General features: G+C 44.0%; 1 protein-coding gene across 1 annotated transcript in view; it reads right to left on the reverse strand.

Annotated features, from left to right (window-relative positions):
• Window positions 1-22,936, reverse strand: part of TGFB1I1 (transforming growth factor beta 1 induced transcript 1) — a 188,440-nt gene that overhangs the window by 60,032 nt on the left and 105,472 nt on the right. Inside the window, exons 3-4 of the mRNA XM_086931839.1 lie at window positions 9,540-9,616; window positions 4,024-4,154 (exon numbers count right to left, since the gene is read on the reverse strand). Of these exons, the coding sequence (XP_086787965.1) occupies window positions 4,024-4,154; window positions 9,540-9,616 (208 nt within the window). The remainder of the gene's footprint in view (window positions 1-4,023; window positions 4,155-9,539; window positions 9,617-22,936) is intronic.

Below are 22,936 nucleotides of genomic sequence, written 5' to 3' on the forward strand. Positions count from 1 at the left end.
TCATTTCATGTTTTCAGGTTTTCATGTTAGAATCCAGCGTGGCCTGCTCTCTATGCATATTCAAATATGTAACTAATTGATATTCTATCGTGAGAATTTTCCATCTTGATTATTCAGATTTGATCTGATAGAATAACATTACAGCATTGCATCGGAATTTTATTTGGTTTTGACACTTTTTTTGCCATGAACCTATTGATTTTTTGAGCATAAAGCATTGATAACAGCATTTCATAACAGAATTATAGGATGAAATGGGCACTATGCCATAAGTTTTTCTTCCTTTTTTAGATGAATAGCTGTCATTATATCGAGATTGTCATTCCAACACATTGAGTGTTGGTAGGTGAATGGTTTAATAATTCATTAATACATGTAAACCTCATAATTGGCTCAACATGTTTAACCCATTGTCTTCCCTCTTTATTAATCAGCCAGTGACCCATGGGATATGACTGAGGCAGGGATCTACCTCCATGTCACGGCTGATATTACACTTTGCACGTTTGTTTGCACGATTTCTTCATGAATTTTAGCACTTGCACTTTAAAGAACGTTGGGGGAGTATGCCAGTATTAATTCCATCCGGTACTACATAACTCGTTTTTATCCTGTCATGTTTTGCGCAGAATGTTTCACAGCTATGAATGTAGAAATATTTATGTAAATTTGCACTATCCGTGGTCCATTGTAAATAGTGATCATAACCTTATTTATAATGTTGTGAAGACAGATAAAGGAAATAGAGAAAAAAATCGTCTTTTAAACATAATAGTCAAACCCGGATTATTTATCAAACAGGATATTTTATAATCATTGTATTTCTTCTATGTTGATGGATGGATACGCCCCTTGTTTGTTAATTGTGCATAGTATTTAAACACTGGTATTGGTTCCGCTAGGCATGTGATCAAGGCTACTGTGACATAGCCGAAACGCGCCATGCTGGCGACAAGGGATCAATAAACAACCTTTGAATTCTACTCGCAGCACTGTGGAGTGGTCTGTACCTGTGTTTTCTCTTCTTCGGAATACATATCCTAAAGGGAGGTGTAGCAGGAGTTTGAATCGGATATATATATATATATATATATATATATATATATATATATATATATATATATATATATATATATATATATATATATATATATATATATATATGAACGGTTACAATCTTCAGGAACACCACACATCTGCTGTGGAAACGAAGACACGGACCCAGTGGCTGCAGTAAAGGAGATTTTATTAGAAACCTCTCTGGTTACGCGTTTCGAGCAACAAGTGCCCTTGGTCACACACCGCGCACCAGGTCAGCTACAAATTTAAACCATTTTTTTGGAGTGATGCTCCACCCATAATCGTGAGTCACAAGGTGTAGACATAAAAAAAACACGTATTATATTATACAACACGTGTACACCTATAATATATACATATATATATATATATATGTATATCGATAGATAGATAGATGTATGTGTATAATGTTTAGCTCCGCAATCTATACGTCACAAAACAGCCATACAGACTGTAACTCATACACCAAATAGAATGCTCATGCCCTCACCCTTATATGACAGAAGCCATTAGAGATGTCATTAATTCTATTTCCAGCCAGATTACATACATTACCATTAACTGTATTATCATATGCATTTCGGTTTAAGCATGTGTTGCTATTGTTGTTAATGGGGTTCCGCTTTTAGGTATTATTACTTATTGCTATAAATATTGTGCTATAAACATTGTGAAGTCATGGGCATTGCCCTTTGTGTGCGTGAGTTGTGGCTTTCATGGCTGCTTAGCGACTTGCGGGTCACCATGCCACCCTCCTCCCTCAACAATATTAACGAATTACATATTACACTTTGCGCCGCTGCATATATGGCTCATGCATGATATTTTCCATACGTATTTGTTTCAAAATAAGGCATTTAAAAAAGTGGACTACAAGGGGTGAAATTCGTGCAATGGTTTAAAATCCTATTGAAGAGGTCTCCTGACTATCAGGACAGATGTTTCCCTAGGCAATGCCAATGTTGCCGCACTACAGTAGTAAATGTTTGCTTGTTAATGCACTTGCTCTAACTTGTATTGGGCCGTATTTATTTTCAATAACTTTTCAACGTCACGCATCCCAACTCTGTACCTGTGATGTTTTCTGTAGGTTTTTTTATACTTGTAATATTGTTACATTATTACGGGGTGCAAGTATTACTCCTGGACATATATCCAGTTATTAAGCTTTATGTTATAATCTGACATTCTGTCCTTTGATGTCCTATAGGGCAGTGTTTCCCAAACTGTGGTCCGCGGACCCCCAGGGGTCCGTGACACATTCCCAGGGGGTCCGTAGGCAACAGTTTTAAAAGCACATAAACTTTTCTTGTATAATTAGCAGCTTTCCAGCAACAATAAAAGTGTCAAGAGAATGCCAGTGATTAATGTACCTGCTGGAGCTGAGGAGAGTTTTGTTCAGTTGCAGCTTTGATTGAACTAATGTAGCACAGAGGGTTAATGTGCCTACTGCAAAGAACGTGTATCATGCATCTTAAAAAGCAGTATTTTATGTGCATAGGTTCGTGGTTACTGCTTTTGTCACAGAGATTATTTTGTTACTGTGTACTTCATAAGTGACAATTGTAATCTAGCAGAGGGACCTATAAACTGTCATCAAAGAGCTGCTTGCACACTGCATGGTACCAGTTAGTAACTTATATTTTTTCCCAGGTATTCATTATCCTGATGCTGCTAAAAAGATTTATTTGGGTGGAAATACATTTTTAATGTTAAAGTCAGTGGTAGCCACTGTGTTATGTTCTGAATCCTGAGTTTGTGCTTTCACAGACCAAGCACTCTTTAAACATTTTATATACACACTGATTTACATGTATGATTCAATGTCTCTATATGTGTGTGATGTAAAGTGCTCTGACATCCTAATGGTATGAGAGATGCTATAAAACAAATGAAATACATGTGACAGAGGGGCTATTACTTCAATATAAAATACTAAGCGCCAGATGTACGATTTATTTTTATATGCGCGAACAGGTTCACGAACCAGGTAATGCATGCAAAAACCTATTGAGCCATGTACATATCCTATTTCACGAGTCGCAATTTGTTTGCGACTCGCTAAAATGGTTTTGCAACTTGTTATTTGGAAGGGGCATTCCCTTCCAAATAGGGAGTCTCAAAACCATGTACAAATGTTTTGCGGTCGCAAATTAGTTGCAATTACCTCCTACTTCAAGCAGATGGTAATGCATTCGCAAATGGGAAGGGGTCCCCAGGGGACCCCTTCCCCTTTGCAAATGCAGGCAAAATTATTTTTTAAGGGCAGGCAGTGGTCCCAGGGACCTCTGCCTGCCCTTAGAAAATGAAACGAAAACATTTCATTTTCTTTTTTTTTTTAAATGCATGGTAAACAGGCTGCATTTTTTTTTAAACTGCTTTATTTAAAAGCAGTCCAAGACATGGTGGCCTGCAGAGCCCAGCAGGCACCATCGCTGGGAGAGCTGGCATTCCCAATGGGCTTCAAAATTGTGAGAGGCTCATCAATATTAATGAACCTCGCAATTTGCGACCCCTTTGGGAATCCCAAACAGTGTTAAACACACTGTTGAACACTTCATTTAGCGACTCGCAATTTGCCACTCGCAATGTGTCGCCAATTGCGAGGCGATAAATGAAATGGTCGTACATCTGGCCCCAAAATCCTTAGTACTTTGAGTATTTGTTTTGTGTGCACACGTGTGAATTTTTTTCGAATTACTGTTTTAATTTTGAAATTTAACTCATACAAATTGCTTGGGGGTCGACGACTTCCAGTGGTGACTCAATGGGGGTCCTCAGGAGTCAAAAGTTTGGGAACCACTGCTATAGGGTGACAGTGTCTGTGATGTGCTCTGCGTCCATGTGTACTTGTAATGTGGCCTGTAGCTCCCTATAAACTGCATCCCCCAGGATTTACGATATAACCTGTGCACGTGGCGTTGAGCTCTGCGGCCCACCTACCTGTGATGTTGAACTGCGTGGCATTCAGTTCCTGTAAGAGCCGGTCCAGTTCGCACAGCCCCCCTCCGAGCACAGACGAAGAGAACGGGGGCGGCTCCTTGGCTTTGGGGGACTTGGGTTTACACACAGTGCTACAGGAGAGAGAACAACAGAGCAAGAGTGAGTGCGTGTGGGACGGAACAGCCATCAAAAGTCACCAGCACCAGGCCAAGGAGGATCTGTGAGACAAAATGGAGGCTGAATAGGAGTGTTCGCTGCTAGGAGGAGTCTGCGATAGGTTTAACTGGAGTAGCTGAGTTATCAACACCTGAAAGAGTCTGTGAAAGAGACAACCATGCTAGCTGGGTCCCTGATGGAAAGCAGGGCGTGTGAAAAAACAGGCAGAGTGGCTTGAGAATAAGGGAAAGTCTGTGAGGGAGAAAATAACATGGTCAGGTAAACAACAGGTTCTGCAATAGTCTGTGCCAGTATGAAAAGAGAGCGCCTGAGATGTCAGCTCCAGAGACAGTGCTTAATTTGTGCCAGGGTTTACCGGAGCTCTGCACCAGCAGTTACATCTAAGCAGCACTAAACCTGATGAGTTATCAATGCAAGTGAATCTCTGCGAGAAGAAAAACAACTGTAAAAATTAAGCACCAGGGAGAATCAATGAAACAAGTTATATGACAGTGAGACAACAGAAACAGGGAGATTCTATGACCGAAAAGAAAAAAATGCCCGTGAGACGTGACCCGCAGAGACAATCTGTGAGAATGGGAGAGTTAGAGATCAGGAGTCAGTGAAGCCAGGGAGAGTCTGTGAGAGGAAATGACAGTGACTGAAAATAATCAGCACAGGGAAGAGTCTTTGAGATTAAAAAAAAGAGCATCTATGGTATACACAAGGGAGAGTGTTCGAGGGGTGAAACCTAAGTGGCAGAGAAAAAGAGACAACTATGAGTCCAACCACCCAGGAGAGTCTGTTTGAGACAAAGTAGAGCCCTTGAGATAAACTTGCATCAAGAGACAGGAAAGGAGAGTAGCTCCGAATCAAGAGTCTGTGAGGAGTCGGTGCAAGAGAAAAGAAAGTGGTTCCTGGGTCATCAGCTAAAGGGAGAGTCTGAGGGAGAAAAGTTGAATCACTGTGAGTACTGGGCATCAGGGAAAGTCTGCAAGAAAGCGATAAGATGGATACAGTGGAACAGAAAATAATGGAGAGAAAAGCAGAGAGAAAAGCAAAGGGGTCCTTAGTCAACAATACAAGTGAGAGTCTGCACAGGAGAAAAGCAGAGAAAACAGGAGAGTCTGTGAGAGAGAAATGGACACATATTGTGAATCAACAGCTAAAGGGAGAGTCTTTAAGAAAAGAAAATCAAACAGTCTGTCAGAAGAGAGATGGTGAATCATATACGCTAATGATCATGTGAGGTATTGATGCACAGCCAATGAGATCAGGAACAGTCAGCGACACTGAAAAGCAAAGCACCTTGGGGGTCCACCTGAGAGAAAAGCAAAGCGACTAAGTCATCAGCACCAAGAAGAGTCAGCAAGAGGCAATATCAAAGAGACTGGGAGTCACTGAGGTTGGGGAGAGTCTGTTACAGAGGAAACAAGAGTGACTGTGAAGCACAAGTACCAGGGAAGCCAGCGAGAAACAAAACTACAAGCCGCCAGCACATGCAGTCAGGGGCAAAATCAATAGAGAAAATCTGTTAAGGAGAAACACAAAATGGCGGTCAGTAAACATTACAAGGAAGACTGTGAGAGAAAATGAGAATAACTGTGAGGGACCGGCACTAGGGAGAGTCAGTGAAAAATAAAAACGGGGTGTCTGTGAGCGAGAAAATTCAGAGAGTTCCAGACACAGAAGAGTAGAGCAACTGAGTGTCACCCCTACTGGAAAGAAGAGTCTGTGTGAAAGAACAGCAGAAATAAGAGAAACCTGTGTTTAATTTGAGCCGGTGGTTTCCAGTGCTCAGCACCAGCACCTCATTGTCAACACCGGCATCTATGAAAGTCTGCCACATGGTGGTGCTGTTCGTCTAATTTAGAAATAAGCACACAGTTGTTAATTAATAAAAAATGGCTACAACCCGTCCCCAAAGCCATTAGTATAGCTTTAGGAGCCCAAAATGGTGTTAATTGCCACACGTGTAGGAGTGTGATGGTTAGTAGTTATCATGGTACTGTCATTGGCATCGCTAGCAGGTGCCATAGGTGGTGCAAGCTGCAGTGGTCTCCTGACGAGGGACCTGGCACTTATTTGTTTAAAAATTAAGCACTGAGAGTAACAGATCTATATGAAATCATGTGATGAAAAAGAAAAACACCAGGGGGCATATTTACTTAGGATGTGTGTTGTCCTTGCGTGCCACAAGTCATCGCATGGAAGCGCAAGTCCTCAAAAGGGATTTACAAAGCCACACAAGGGGTGATTTGCAAGTAAATGTAACGCAATACAGCGGCTTGGACTGCGTTGAGTTACATTTTATTGTGGCAGGCGTTCCATGGATGGAGCATGTGCGTTCCTGTGCACCTACCCATGGAATTTGATGCAATCCCAAATTGACTAGAGGCAGTAAACTTTTGATTGTGCCAAACTTGGTGTGCCTACCACAGAGAAGCATACTGAGGAGAAATATATTTATTTCTGCTTGTTATTTCCTCTTACCATGTGTGCTGCATCCAGCAGCATACAGAGAAAGAGGAATGGGCCTCTAAGAATTTTTTGTTTGCAGGAAGGTATCCAGCACAAAAGCAACCCTGCCGGACCTCTGGCCCCCTTGTGCCACAGCGCATGGGTGCCTGCACTGGCATTAGGCAGCCACAAGTGCGCCACTGCCAGGAGAGAGCTGAACTGCGCCATATCTTTGTAAATTTGGTGCAGTTCAGCTCTCTCCCTTTCATGCAACGCAGTGCAGCAACTTACGCAACGCAGTGCAGCAAGTTACTTTTCAGTGCTGCGTTGCATGAAATGTTTGTAAATAGGCCCCTAAATGTGAAACACCAGCATTGTGAAGAGTTTGCGAGAGAATAGGAAAGAAACTGTTAGTCACTAGTACCAAAGAGAGTGTGGGAGAGAGAAAGGAAAAGAGTTTGTGAGTTTACGGCACCAGAAGGTGTTTGCGAGACTGCTACCACCAACAGCAGAGAGACTGCAAGTCAACAGAACCAGGAACAGTGCAAGAGAAACAAAGGCTGACGAAACTGTGCAGAAGGGAGAGTGTGGGGAGGGAGAAGACAGAGCAATTGTGAGGGAACAGCAGAAGGGAGAATCTGTGAGAGAGAAAGTCACAGATATCATCAAGACATCTGTGAAAAACAAAAATAGTGACTTATGTGTGCAAGAGAAATTATATGAGAGTAAGACAGGGTGAATGTGCAGCATCAGATCAAGGGAGAGTCTTAGTGAGGGAGGGAGAGAGAGAAAGAGTGAGAGCTGACGCGCCCCTGGCTCTAGGGCGAGATTGAGAAGTGTGGCTCAATGGTTAGAGCGACAGACCCTGATGCAGAGGTCTGGCCCGGGACCAAGGTTCAATTCCCGCCTCAGCGGCTCTTGAGCTCAATTTCCTCGGACCTGATAATTCTCGCCTCGGTGCCTATTCTAATCATGGGTCCCACTCTGCAACTCTGGGCAATAGCTTGCTTAATCTCCACAACGGCCCTCACAACGCTAGGATGCCTGGCCTCACCTTGGGGGTGCCCAGGAGTGGGCGCCTCACAGGGAAAAAGCCAGGAAGGGTTCCACAGTGGTATTCGTACAAGCGCCGGAGAGACCCCATGTGCGGTGATTCGGGCGCTATACAAGTAATACAACATTTACGTTTACATTGAAAGAGAAATGCAGGGGCTGTTAGTCATGAGTACCAACCAGAAAGAGTTTGTGTGGAGGAGCAAAGCAAAGGCGCTGTGATTCAACAGCCTAATAGAAAGTCTAAGAGGGAAAAATAAATCACTCGGGATCCGGAGTACATCTGGAAGAGAGAAAATAGAGCAAGTGAGTCACCCTCCCAGAGGAAACAGGAAGATAGAGTAAGTGATTCAACGAGCAGCTGTTCAACATAAACACAGGGTGAAGTACGTCAGAGAAAAAACAATATATGAATCTACAGCGCAAGAGAGAGTCTGTGGGAATCAAAAATGAAAGCGACCATGAGCCAACCTGGAGAGAAAAGCTGAGAAGGTCTCAGTCCGCGCCAAGGGGCGAGTCGCTGAGAGGCAGGCAGCGCAGAGCCTGCCCCCAGAGAAACTGCGTGGTGCCTGCACGAGGGGCATTCGGTTAGGACGTAACACCGAGCCTTGGGAAGACTCACAAGACCAGGGCGTGTCAGTGAGAGTGAAAGCAAAACGAATTTGAGCTTCTTGGGTCATGGCGAGTCCGCCTGAGGAGAAAAGTGAAGCAGCTGACCGCGAGTCAGTAGAAATTGTCCTTGAGAGGACAGCAAAGTGGCTGTGGGGCTTGAACAAATGATTGCGAGTCCTCCACACGTGGGAGAGTCTGTGACAGTCGCAAACAGAGCGAAGGTGGAAACAAATACAGTAAGTGAGAAAGAAAGTTAGGTGTAATTAATCCGCCGGGCCTGTCAGCAAGTCACCGGAGTGTGGCTTGTCAGTTGCACCATAAGCGGTGCTGGAACATGTATGTATGTATGTATATATATATATATATATATATATATATATATATATATATATATATATATATATATATATATATCTGCAATACCTCGCAGCAGCTGCGCTTTCCATTAACGAATTACGAGGCAAGGACCAGCTTCTCATCAGCATACTTTATTAGTCAAACAGACAGATTGCCATGACGAGTTTCGGCCGTCCCAGCGGCCTTGGTATATATACTTTTTTTTTGGGGTTGTATGTTGAAGGAAATTCCGCTAGATTTGTGTATGCCTACAACGGGGAAAAAAGGCCCACAAAGCAAGAACTGACCAGTTCGATCAAGGTCCACTGAGACCCACACAAACCATAATAAATGCTCCCTTAGTGGGCAATTCAATGGTGTGGTCTTAGGCCCCTATGCATAAATCTTAAGGACACAGAGACTGTTAGCTGTTTGGTAGAACTGGCCCAAGCACGTGTGCCCGGCCCCTTTTATTCTCAGGGTCGCATGTCCTGTGACGCCTGTGTTGGATGGGTGTGGGGTAAGCCAGCCCTAAGGGAGTGGCCGGTAAATAGGAACCCTAGACCAGTGACCAGCAGGTCACTACAGGCATTTTTAGCAGAAAGAACAGCAGCAACTACCTTGAAGTACAAAATTTGACCATTCCTCACGTTCTCCTGCGAAGCAAATTTGAACAGTTTTCATAAACAAATGCAAGGTGTGAGTTTAAAAAAGTAAAAAAAAAATAGGCAGATTTGGCGTTCCACTAATTAGTTTGGACGCCCTAACCCATTATCTGTATTTGCGTCATGCAGAACCAATGTGCTTCAGTCCAATATCCGCAGGTATGATAACTCTAGTTACACTCTATCTATAGAAACTCTTCAAGCCTTTCATATCCAGCCTTTGGCAGTAGTTACCTGTACAGGTGGTCTTTGTCTCCCCCTGGTGGTGCTGGACAGGATGTCGGCTCCGCAGACATGCTCACTGTGACAGCCTGAGGAGAGAAAGGCAGCAGGTTATCCAAACCGTCGCCAGAGGGGGAAAAAAGACTGGATAGTGAGGCCTGTACTCTAAAATGAGCTGTTGTGCTATAGGCACACCTCAAAGAAACGTGTAATATACGCTGATCTTTAGCATTCATTGCTTTCTATCTAGCCTGGGTAAGGGAGGCCATTTTGGCCAGTGAATCAAGCCCCCTGGATGCAATGGGCACCAGGGTCCCATGCAGAATTCTACAGTGTGGCACGATTTTCTATATTATTGGTCAGTGGACCTTGCTATTCCTTGGGTCTGTGCTCGGCTCGTCTCACGGATTTTGGGAAATACTCAGGGGCAGATGTACAAGCTCCTTGTGGCACTTTTACACCGCCGTTGCATCACTTTTGTGATGCAGCAGCGGCGTAAACAATGTGCCACAATGCGACATATTTACAACGTGACGAATCTAGTTAGATGCATCACGTTGCAAAGCCCTGCGCTACATTATACCTGCGTCAGGTATAATGTATGCAGGGTGGGCGTTCCGTCGCAAGGAGGCCCCATAAAAGTGACACAGTGAAATCTACAAGATTTTACTGAGTCACTTTTACGTCCCCGCTGCGTCAAAATCTAGTACAGCAAGTATAGGGCGCCCCCGAGCAGTGCTGGAGTTGCGTCACACTTGCGACACAACTCCAGCACTGCCTCACTTTTACGGCATTCGATGCGTCACGCATCTGTCTACTCTTGCGCCATGGTGCGCAGCATTGTAAATGCAACGCATCCATGGTGGCGCAAGGGGTTTCTGCCGTGACGCGAAAATAACTGGCGCATCCCTGCTGATATGCAGGGATGCGCCAGTTATTGTAAATCTGCCCCTCAGAGTTTTACAAGCGCTTTTCTCCTGAAAGACATGTTGGGTTTATGCTAGAGGTGGGCGAGCCAACAATTGACCATGGAGAACCGAGACAGAGCCGATCAGTTGTCGAGCTCGGCTCCGAGAGCCTTTGCACGAGCCGAGCCCTGGAAATGTTTGCCATGTAAATCATGCGACAAACATTGCATAAAATATTTTAAAATATCTTTAAAATTCAAAAAGGCGCATTTCTGTAGCAGGCGCAAGCTTTGACATTAATAAGTCACAATTATAGCACTGTTCTGGGAGGTAGTTATTAAAAGTGTGTTTTTTAAACATTTACTTAGAACCATGCCTACCAAATTTCCCCAACTCCCCCAGCCCTGGCGACAAGGCCATTAGAGAACGGAGGGGCAGAGGTAAATCGGTTGCTCAGTGGATCCTGTATGTGGCCACAGTCTTGTAGATCGAGCAGCATTATTTTTTTTATAAATGAAACAGAATACGTTTGTACAGCTCGTAGTCTGGATGCACGTATCTGAAGGTGCTTTCATGTGCGATATTGAAGAAAGAGGGAAATTGGTGAAAAAAAAGAATTGCCTAAGATCACTCAGTTTGTTTAAGTGGGGAAGCCGGGACTAATCTCAGGTTTCCTGATTTTTACATTGTACAAATCAAATGTCCCATGTGCAGGCAGGTGAGCCGCCATTCTCTCCACCAGTCACAGCAGCAGGGGTTCAGGGGGACCCCCAGACCAAGACTCACTGTGGAGGGATCGTAGCAGCTCAGTAGAGGTCCCACTTCTGATCAGATCTTCCACCAATGATGTGCAGTGACCAGGCGATCTACCCCGCACCAGGAGCGAGGGCGGCACTTACCCTCTTTTAGTGGCCTCGTGGGAATCTCAGACCAACCAGAGGGTTTGAGTTAACTGTTTAAGCCCTGCTCCAATCCTGTAGAAATGTACCTTCCATGTATCCACCTTTCGGGGGCTCTGCATCGAGGACACATAGGTCAGACTCATTTGGACTAGCCTCGAGGATTTTATGTTCGGCGCTCAGACAAAGGCCTGCGTCTGTCCCTGTTTCCTGGGGAACCAACAACAGCGCAGGAAACTGGATGGACCTGTTTTATTGAAGCAGAAGCAAGCAGTGCTTCAATTGGAAAAATAGGATTGCTTGTTTCTGAGAAGCGCTGGTACACTCCAATTAAAAGTATTACGCCACTCTTGAGAAGTGCAGGTACTCTCCATCTCAAAATAAAAAAGTGCCGGTACTCAGTACCGGATAGTACTGGCCCATTTAAAGCACGGAGCAGAAGTTAAGCTACTCTGGACCCATTAGCTACGCAGGGTAGCCATCAGGAAAGGGAATCTGCGAAGGAGTACATTCAGGTCGGCATGTCCGGCCTGGACGCCGCCAGCTTTCCCATAGGAAAGGCGCCATCATGTGCAGCATGAGGTGGAGTCCAAACACATCTCATGCGTACCCCACATATCATGAAGGAAAAGCACCCCAGTTATGGGAACTGAATAGACCTCTAACCAGGAACAGCACATCAACACTGGGTTGTTGGACCACAAAGCTGCTGCTACTGCCGCCAGTCGCTGCAAGGGTAGGTCGGTTGAGATGGCAGGAGCCGCCTCAGCTGCGAATGGGTACACAGTAACCTCTATGTCTACAAATACAGATTTAATGTCAACAACACCAAACACATGCAACAAAAAATATTCCTGTCAGAGGCTATTTTGGTTATGTTCTGGTATCATACCAATTTGGTTTTGAACCTTATCTTGATAACACCTCACCTGAGTTCAGGCGCACCTGGTGAATAAGGTGTAGGGTTGGGATCTACCCTAAAGTAGTATCCTAAAGAGAATAACGGAGCTTTAATCATGATTATAAAAGGAGGGAGATTGAAACTATTACACATATTATGCTTTTCTGCATAGAAAATGTTGGTCTTGCGAAGGGAAAGCCTTTTGCCCTTGTTTAAGTCACATGGTACCATGACTTATAAAGAAGTCTTGGCATTAAGTTAGAGCACTCATTTACTTTTGATGGAGCAAGGTTTCATACGTAAAGAAACTTGCTCGGATTCAATCCTCTCGAAATAACATGTAATTTATCAACCAACATGTTTTGTGAATACTAAAACCGCACTACACAACATTTCTGGTATCTAGGGGAAGCTTTCCTATGTGCTTTTACTAACAGTAACCTGAGTGTCCTAATATGGCCGCCGAAAATGCGGGAACTCTTCTGCGCATGCGTCTGCCACATCTACGTGGTGTGACGTATCTATGCCTTTGGTGGGAATTCTTGCAGCGGCGCACTCGTATGAAAGATGGCTGCTTCATGTCTCACATACTAATGCGCATGCTTCTGCTCGAACTAGACTTTGTTTGTCCTGCTTAACTATTAATGCTATAGTTAAAATAAAGTAATGGGGTTAGAGTAAAAATAAGTGGTATACAGTGCATTCATTTATTTTCGCATTCTAATGTGTCTCTCTTTGACTTTATTATTAGCTCGTATTTGGGCCTGAAGGGTGACTTGAATCGCCATATTGAATTCCCTCTGCTCATGTGCTGGAAGCACTGAGAGATCTCGAGCGGTGGCATTGAAACCATGCCAAAGACCGCCTTACCCCTGATGTTCCTGGGAAAATGACCTTCTTACCCCACAAGAGGAAGAAATATGAACTAATCAAATACTTTGTATATAAATTTGAAACAAATATTGCTGGGTGGAATAAAATCATGGGAAAGTAAATTATGGGCGGGAACATTGATCAACTTTATTGAATGCAAATTATCTCATACTGGTATGGTGTGATGACCTCTCCTCGCCTTTCTGACCAATCAAATGAAGGGAATACGCACATTTACAACACTGGAGGGTGGTACATGCCCTGGAAAATGGTATAAATAAGGTAGGCTCAGTTAGTAAGATTGGCCGACTTGCCACAGACCTGTCACTGACGCAACGTATGCTGAAGGAGAATCGAGAGCAGAAGGCTGGTCGAGCACTCTGACAGAAGAATTGGGGTTTCACTGAGGGAGGAGAATTGATTACCCAGTCGGGGTCCGAGTGTAGCCGCAGAGAGGGGTGTGACGCTGGTGTTGCACTTAGCTGAGGATACCTGTCCTGATCTGCACCTGTCTTATCCTGTTGGCACCTGATTAGTCGGGTGCCTTTTCTTGCCCCAGCCCGTGGCCAGGGTTGGTCTTCGCACCATTGTAGGTAAATATAAATCTGTGTGGTAGATCCTTGTACTGTTTTCCCTTTTTCACCCTTCCCAGGTACCAATGTCTAAAGGTGTTCTTTTATAGTCTTGCAGAATGTATGCTTTAAAATTATTTTGTTACTTGAAAAGTCCTTAATATCACTACTGTGGCACCTGACTCATAAAATATTGCATAGATCAAGCTGTTAAAACTTTCCAGAGTCTGTGGTTATTTATGAAGGTAAATGTTATTCTCTATCTATTATGCTAAAATCCTTGATCCTTAGGACTTAGAGCACAGGTGACAAGGATTGGCAAGTCATGGTGTACAGGTATAAGTCCTAAAAGTGAATACAATTCTGATAGGCAGGAAATTAAGCTGGATTACCGGTTCAAGGTGTGAATGTTTATGGACCCAGGTGAGTATGGTACTCCGAGCTGGTAATCACGCGCCATCACTTTCAGTGGCATCCTATGTTTGGTCTTCATTGGTGATCTCAAGGAATGGTTCACAAAGAACTGCTTTTTGTTGATGTATTTTTAGATTCATATTAAACTTCAGAATTTAAATTTGAAGAAGCAAGCTAATGTTAGTAGATATTGTTTATATTTTTTAAATATAAATGTGTTTGCCATATTGTTAGGCTTTTTAGCTGAGAACATAAAACATATGGAATGAACATACTGCAGTTTATTGCAATATCTATTGCAGGTCTGATGAGTAAAAGACATAACATTCAGGCCTCTGTCCCTGAAGAATCTAATCTTGGACTACGGTTAGGAAGACCTGGGGCCATATTATCAAGCCCCAGCAATAATTATCGCTAAGCGCACTTAGCGCTAGGATATTATCGCCGGGTAGCGTGGATTTTTATCACTGAGATAGCGTGCTATTAGCAACGCTTACCTCAGAAGTGATAACAATCCTCGCGCTAACTGCCAAATGAGAGATTATCGCTGGAAAACCAACGATAATCTCTTGGTGTTTGGCGTTAGCTTGATGATAAGGGCTCACAAACTTAGCCATGATATCCACCTTCCATAGGATATCATGACTATCATTAGAGATGCAAGGGGAAGCATAGAGAAAAAGGGTGCTAACATGCGAATTTGCGTGTTAGCACCCTGTTGCTGATATGGAGGTAATTTTATCTCCGCTTTCTTGGCTTTTAAAGCCAAAAAAGCAGATATAAATCCCTTGATAATATGCCCCCTGGTGCTAGAAGAGGGCCTGGTAGGACCAAGCATTTCTAAGGGAGGTCCCTCTAATCAACCCAATGCCACTTCCCAACAAAGTAAGCCCTCATTTCTATTTAAAGCCTTTTCTAACCATCTCTGAAGACTCTGGAGGCAGGACCAGCATTGGCCTGTCTCTGTGCTCACTGATAAAGGCCTCTGTAGCTGTTTTACTGAGGAGGCGGGAGTGAGCAGACAGCAGTGATAACTGCTCTGTTATCCTCGGAGTAGATTATTATGGACAGAAGGCAAAACCACAGAAACTGCCAACTCCCATTAGGAGGCAATTAGAACAATTACAGCATTCATACAGAGATACAACACACATGTTTTCCCGAGATAAAGTGTTACATTTGCCAGGAAATGTTGATGAGACAATGCGCAAATGTAAAACGCATTTGTCTTAACCACTTGCATGCTTGTGACAGCCGGGAGCTGTCACGCGTCACGGTGGGCGTGTGCGCAGGACGGCTCCCGGCCATCCGAATCCCGCCCACTTAGTAAAACGCCCACACAGCGTGAAAATTCGCACCGCACGCAAGGGGTTAACAGTGTTGTTATAGTGCTTTGAGTCATTCTCGTCATGTTGTGCTATATCCACCACTCAAATTACTTTCATATTTCACTATACTAATCTTTTATGGGTTGCGCTACATGCCGAAAAAGTGCGTTGACGCCTCGTCAGGGGTGGTAAGCGCTATATAAATGCAATTACAATACAATACAATAAAAGCATGATTAAATGTGAGCCACACAAAATAGCTGCAAGATGTAGCGCCCGTCTATATGGAGTATGATCCATGATGTTTACAGACTGTAGTTACAGCTGCCAAGTGGCCTCATGTCACAGTCTTGGCTTTTTAGACAACAACCCTGCATTCCAGAGCTAGAGTTCACTTTAACTAATGTAAATGTGAGTTGAAAAACCCTCAGCACAACGTCTTCTGATGGCCAGAAACCAACACAGGTTAAATGCGCCAAACACGGCACAACCAAGCCACAGAGCTCAAGAAATTAAGAGAAGCCTTAAAAAATGAGAGGATCAGAGGAAGGATTTATTCTAAGATGCTGAAAGTGTTCACCTATGAAGATATGGCTAGAGGGATTAGTATCGCACTTGTGTCTTCCGAGGTGGAGAAACGACCACGTCAGGCTTCCAGCACATCTCCAGGGGGCATCCTCTGGCGGGGAGCAGCCTCTGCCTGGTGCTGTGATCCCTGCAGGCCCGCTGCATAAAAGCAGGGCCGGCTTTAGGGCAGTGCGACTGCTGCGGCCGCACTGGGCGCTGACCTGTGGAGGGGGCGCTGAACTCAGGGGGAGCGCTGTGTTTAGCAATAACGTATGATTGGAAAGATGAGTGGCACTTTAGCCCGGTGGTAGTGAGAGAATCTGAGGAGACAGTTAGGGGGTGTGGGTGCGCCCAAAACGATTGTCACACCAGGCGCCACCAGTGCTAAAGCCGGCCATGCGTACAGGGGGGGACACACAGGTAAGCCAGGGAGGTGAGTGCAGTTTGGAGTCAGCAACGGTCTGGCTCATCCTGTTTGTGGGTGGGGCCAATGGGCTCCACAAGGGTTCCCCAGACTGTGGGAGGTGTGAGAGACCGGAGGGGTTAGAGTGGCTGTCATCTGCCATTCTCATGACCCCTGGTTCATGTCACCACACCTCCTGCCCCAGCACCAGGGATCAGCAGGAGGCCCAGGAGTGGAGGAGTGGCTTGGCTCCTGAGAACGTCAGGCACCTACTGCCAGCTTGCAAGCACCATTCTGCCTTTGGTAGGGCCAGGGAATTATGTCCCACCTGTCTGAGATGCCACTGTGCTGCTGAATGGGTCAGGCATTCACTCCTGCTCAGGTCAGGCAAGAATGCTGTGGGTATCAGTCCGCGCCCCAGAGTGAACCTACGAGGAAGCATCCTCCTGTACTTCGGTGCCATTCAAGGCACTTTGGAGGGGAGGAGTCAGCACTCCCCGCCACGGTTCCCTACCAGCCACCACTGCGAGTAGGGCATAGAATGTCCACCCTGAGAGGCACACCAACAACCCAGAAACAGTACAGAGCTTGATGTGCAAAAATATTATGACATACAGATTTACTATTCTGTGCATGTTTATATATTTTTTTCACTGAAAAATACAAAGGTTAAAGTACCGTTATGGTTAGCTTTGTCTAGAAGAACCTAAAACTATTTAAAATACACTCTGATATTCACTGAAAAAAACATAGCTAAAGTTTGGAAAAACACTGACGTTTTCCAGTTATGGTTAGGTTAGCAAACATTAACTTGAGCCCCTATCATGCACCGTTTATAACCTCACATATAACATCGCTCATTACATTTGAATGGCATCATTGATTACAACATTGATGACCTCTGAAATGCCATCATAAATGATACCACTGATGTCATCACTGACAATATCACAGATGACATCAACCAGTGTTACAAACACTCTATCATCTGTTATGCACAGCTGAGATATGTCGCTTGGTCAGGCTCTGTGCCCAACCCATTCAGAGCAACCAGCCCACACTGTGCACATCCATTGGCTCTGTAAAGCAGGGGTTGGCTGCAGGATCTGGCCTTCAAATAGAGCACACAAAATCCTCTGCTGACAGCCAATCCCCGCTACACATGGCCATCAGCTGAGATCAATGGAGGCTGGCTGTAGGACCTGCCGTACAGCCGGGCCATGAGCCCGACCCCCCACAAGAAGGCAACCTGATCTGACCAAACGCCAGCGACACCCAACAGTCCACACTTGATAAATCCCAATGTGCAAGATTTCGTCTCTGTGCCGTGGGTGTTGGCTGCAGGGCCTGGTCTTCAGCCTCGTCCAATGCACAACCTACCATGGGTGGCTATTTCCCATTGCACACAACCGGTTGTACACTGTAATTGATGACTTCAAGGGCCGGCGATAGGTCAGCCACGGCCTGCATTGAAACATTTGAGAGTGGACAGTTCCTGCTGCGTGTACCCTTCAGCCCTGTACATCAGTTCCTGCTGCCTGCGCCCTACCCTTTAAAAATAGCCGATCCAGCCTTTGGTCATGCACAGCGGGGGTTGCCTGCAGGGTCTTGACTGCGGCCAGGAACAGTGACCACCCCTTTGCAGGCAGTCAGCCCCTCATGCTTAAGTCCATCGAATCCTTTTCTCCTTGTTTTAAAAAATATTTTAGGGTTCGCAGAGTAATTTCAAAAGTTTTCTGCTAAATGTGGTGCAATTCTGCTCAGCCATTGTTTTCTGTATTGGTGTCTCATTTTCCCTATGGAAATTGCATGGGAAAAAGGTGTTTTGGGAGCCGTCTTTTGCCGGATCATCCCAAAACTTTCCAGGAAGGAGCTGAGGTGGATGGATTTTTGTTTTGGGAACCGTTTATGAAGATTCGTCACATGGCGCCAAAGTTATTAGCAAAACAAAAAGCGCTCTTCTTATGGAAACTTTGACTTGTGTATAACTACACTTTGGCTACCACCACTGCCATGCACTGCTTATGACCTCACACATGACATCTCTCATGACATGTTCTATGATATCATTGATAACATCACTAATTACATAGGAAATTACATCATTAATGACATCATTGTGCCTGGTGAGTGTGCAAGTTATAGTTACTTCATTTAACTATACTTGGTGAATTTCAGTGTTTTGAGTTTAAAATTTTACCATTTAACTTACATTATCACCTAACTATAACGTCACTTTAACCTTTGTGTTCTTTTAGTGAATTTCTGAGGGTTTAAAAAAAATTTAAAGTAAGATATTTTATCATACCTAACTATTATATCATTTTAACATTTTGTCAGTGAACATATCTATATATGTATTCTAAACAGATATGGAGTAGTGTAATATACAGTCACATATTCTTTCTTACCGATATGCACTTATATTTAGATCACAATATTTTTCGATATTCTGGTAGTATACTCTTCTTGTTCACTCTCACCGCTATGGTATTTTTGTGCCCTTTGCATCCTTTCATCTTTCATAGATACCTAACAGTTACCATCCTGCCCAGTCTGCTGCCACTCACCCCTCCCCCCGAGCCACCAGCTCACTGACTGCCATGTCTTGTTTCAACAACAGCATACTTCCATCTGCCTCATCTGTTCAGTTCAGGGGACCTCAAACACTAAGCCCCTCTTCTCACCACTTCTGTCTCCCAGCACACCATCTCACCCAAGGGATCCAAATTGTGTGCCAACAAACCAAACAACTTGGGTGGGAGTGCACTTCTGGTCTGGGTACGATCTACACAGGGCCCATTGTGTAGCTACTATTTGCCATCTAACCTATTATTCTGAGGTACAGGTAAAAAGCAATGCTTCTTTGTGTTTGTTTCATCTGGATTATTTGCTGTTGAAAAGAAGTACTCTTTATGGTATTGTGCCACACAATTGGGTCCCCCGTTCTCCATTTTCTGGTGGTGCTGTGGCCAGTCCAATTCAGCATAATCTCTTGATTTAATACTCCTGAATCTCCAGCTAAAGCACACTCTCCCAATACCGCTTACACACCGGTGTAAGGTACTCTGTACAAAATATCTTAGAGGCATTTGGACAAATCCAATAGCTTCCAAGGACTCAGGTCTTCTACCGTTCCCTGGAATGGACAGTGAGCAGAAAACTTCTATTTGCTTAAAACCTACCCATGCGGGACCCGAGAACTACTATATCACTGTTTTCAAATTAAAGATAGGACTTGATAGGTTTCCCCAATTGTAACAAAACAAAGCTTTAAGATTCAGCATCTGGTACAATTGGCAAACGTATCATATGTATTGGTATTCATGATGTATGACAAGTTTGAAGTAATTCCTAATCGAATCAGAATTTACAAAAAAATTGAGACTGCGGCACGGCCAATTTGCTTACTAACTCTTCTCCCTGAACATTTACCAGCCAAAAAACGAGGAAAACCTCAGAGTGGTAAATAACAGATACATGGAGAATTACAGTAGCAATCAGGGCAGTAATAGGGGTTCCCACAGTACCCTGCCCCTCCTTCCTAAGGGCACCCTTAGGGTCAGAGTCAGAATACTGCAGTATTCCAGGATCCTGGAATTGTCCATGCTGCCCTCCTTCAAAGCATCTTCCCAGAAGCTCTCAAGACAGACCAGATTGACCCATTCATAAAGAAAACTACACTAGACTTTGATTTTTTTTAAACAGATTTTATTTTATTTTCAGCTCTTACATACAGCTTTATAGACACCAGTTCTCACATCTTGTATTATGTCTTTTCCACATTTTAGAATACGTTAATATTTAAATCTTCAGCATCTTGGACACTAGACCTTGATGACCTTGTCAACTACCAGCCCATCACTCACCTACCATTCATTGGCAAGATAATTGAAAATGCGGTGTATGTTCAAGATCACATCAATGGTAACCATTTCCAGCATGTTTATCAGTCTGGCTTCAGATTATGTTGCACCAACATATCACTACCTTACACATCGTAAAGGATGCTATCCCTACCACAGATGAGGATGGCCCCTGCCTCTTGATATTACCGGACTTCTCAGCAGCCTTCAACAGTCGACCATCCCACCCTCTTATGCACCCTGGAGTCTCGATTGGGATTCACCAGCAATGTCCTTCACTGGTTCTCCTACCTTTCCAACCAACACCAGTTTATTCACATGTACATGTCAAGGACCCAAAATATCCTAATCACCTATGGATTGCCCCAGGGATCATGCTGCCCTCGCTCATCTTCAACCTCCACATGGAGCCACTTGGTGCTCTACTCACATATAACACCGCCAGGATTCACCAATATGTCACTGATAGGCAACTCTACTTGAAAGTCTACTCTTCATAAGGCATCTAACACCTCAAACACTACCTGCACATCATCCAGACTTGGATGCTCAGCTTGCACCTGTAGCTCAACCCAATCAAGACAGAATTCTTGTTATTTGCAAAGGAGAATAAACACAAAACAGTACAAATCTGACTCAGTGACATGAAAATCTATAGCTTCTAACCCCAACTTTCACCAAACGCCAAGTAACTTGAATTCACCCTGGAAACCAACCTCGCCTTCAAGGAATACATTGCTAATAAGCAAAGTTGGTCTGTTACCAGCTTTGTCTTCTAAAGAAAGTGAAACTGTTTCTTCCAGAAAGTGACTTCAGAACTGTTTTTCAAGCCCTGGTACTCTTGTAAGTGGATGATGGTAGCGCCTTGCTCAATGACATACCAGACCTCACAATGGCACCCCTCAAGGGCATCCAACATGCTATAGCACGTTTTCTCCAGGTCCTGATGCTATATGATAACATCACCCTATGCATGATGGAACCCCGCTTATCTTTAAGACACCCTCTCTGTTGGCCCTCTGCACACACACAGCCAGGACACCATCGAAACTAAGAAGCGTGAAAAAGTAAAAACAAGACAGCGGGCCTTTTCCAGATAAACACCCAGGATCTAGAAGAACATCCCTGCATCCTTCAGGACCACCTAAGCATGAATATGCCTCTTCTCTCCGCATGTTAATTATTCCGTATGCTGTCACAACGCGGTCGTAATAACGACCGCGTTGTGACAACGCATACCATTACTCTGCAGTCGTTACAACGACTTGTGGAGGGGGGGCGCTGGATGTTGGAATAGTAAAATTTACTATTCCAACTCCAGTCTGTGCGGACACAAGGGAAGGTGTTGGATTTTAAATCCAACACCTTCTAACCCCTCCGCAAGTCGTTGTAACGACTTGCGGAGCAATGGTATGCGTTGTCACAACGCAGTTGTTGTAACAACCGCATTGTGACAGCATGAGGGGTCGCGGATGCGAAGTGAAGATGCTTTACCCCTAAGCACAGCTGCAGTTTAAAGACCATAACATAACAATGCATTAACATGCCACAATGCAGATGCTTCTTCTAACACTTGTTGACTTTATGGTTGTCCTTGGCTTAGTACAGTGCTCCGTCGACTTTTGGCTATGTTCACCCAATAGAAATGTCATATACATGCAAACATACATACATTCTGGAATTTCAGATACCAATGACGTTGATATATCCAGCCCAATTGGAATGAGGACCTTGATCACCTTTTAAAATCCATTAGTGCCCATACAGAACGGTAAATATATATGTTCTGCCTCTTTTTTCAGTCACTCTTTCCTACTTTTTAAGGTTATGTAAGTTTTAATAAGTTCACATAGTGGTTGGGTATTACAAATTGGCAATTTCAGAACACTATGGCAAACATGCACAAGTCCCTTTTGTTCGGCGTCCATCATTCATTGATCATTTTGACTCTCCCACTGCTCTTACTGCCTCAGTTTCAGGACACTCTGACTCATATTCACGCCCTTAGATAAGCTGGTTATCGCGGTTCATCACGCTCATGTTTTCTTGTTTATCAGCCTCAAAAAGACTGCTTAAAATAGTTCACATCTTCTCTTGTTGTCATCCCACATTTTTGTCAGTAGAGTTCCTGATACGTTCCTGAGTTATCGTCACTGCCATGTTTACAACATAATGGGTATTTGCTCACAGGGGCATAGATCCAGGGGGTGTTTGGGGTGTTACAGCCCCTTAAAAATGTATTCTGTAGTAATTAGTTGGGTACTAGGGCTTTCAGTCGGGTAATGTGAAGTGTCTGTCGGATTTCAACCGGGATTTTTACATGCCAACACTGACAAAAGCACACACACTCTCTCGTCTATGTTTTGAAAGCCTTCAAAATGCGGATTCTTCTCGTCTATGTTGTGAAAGCCTTCAAAATGCTGATTAGTTTAACAAATATTGTGTTTTAAGTACCCCTAACAATCTGCACTCCTCTTCCTTTCCACTGTCCCTTAAGCCCCCCTCATGTCCTGCTTCTCATATAATGAGATTTAAACAGCAGTCAAAGTGCATTAAAAATGCAAGTTAAATGAATCCATGAGTAATGCACTTTCATACTGTATGAAACCTCTTTTAGTTAATGCACTGCAGTGGTCTGTGTCTGTAACCAAAGAGCCATGGAATTGAATCCTGATTAG

The sequence above is a fragment of the Lissotriton vulgaris genome, chromosome 7 (assembly GCF_964263255.1).
Source record: "Lissotriton vulgaris chromosome 7, aLisVul1.2, whole genome shotgun sequence".
Lineage (NCBI taxonomy): Eukaryota > Metazoa > Chordata > Amphibia > Caudata > Salamandridae > Lissotriton > Lissotriton vulgaris.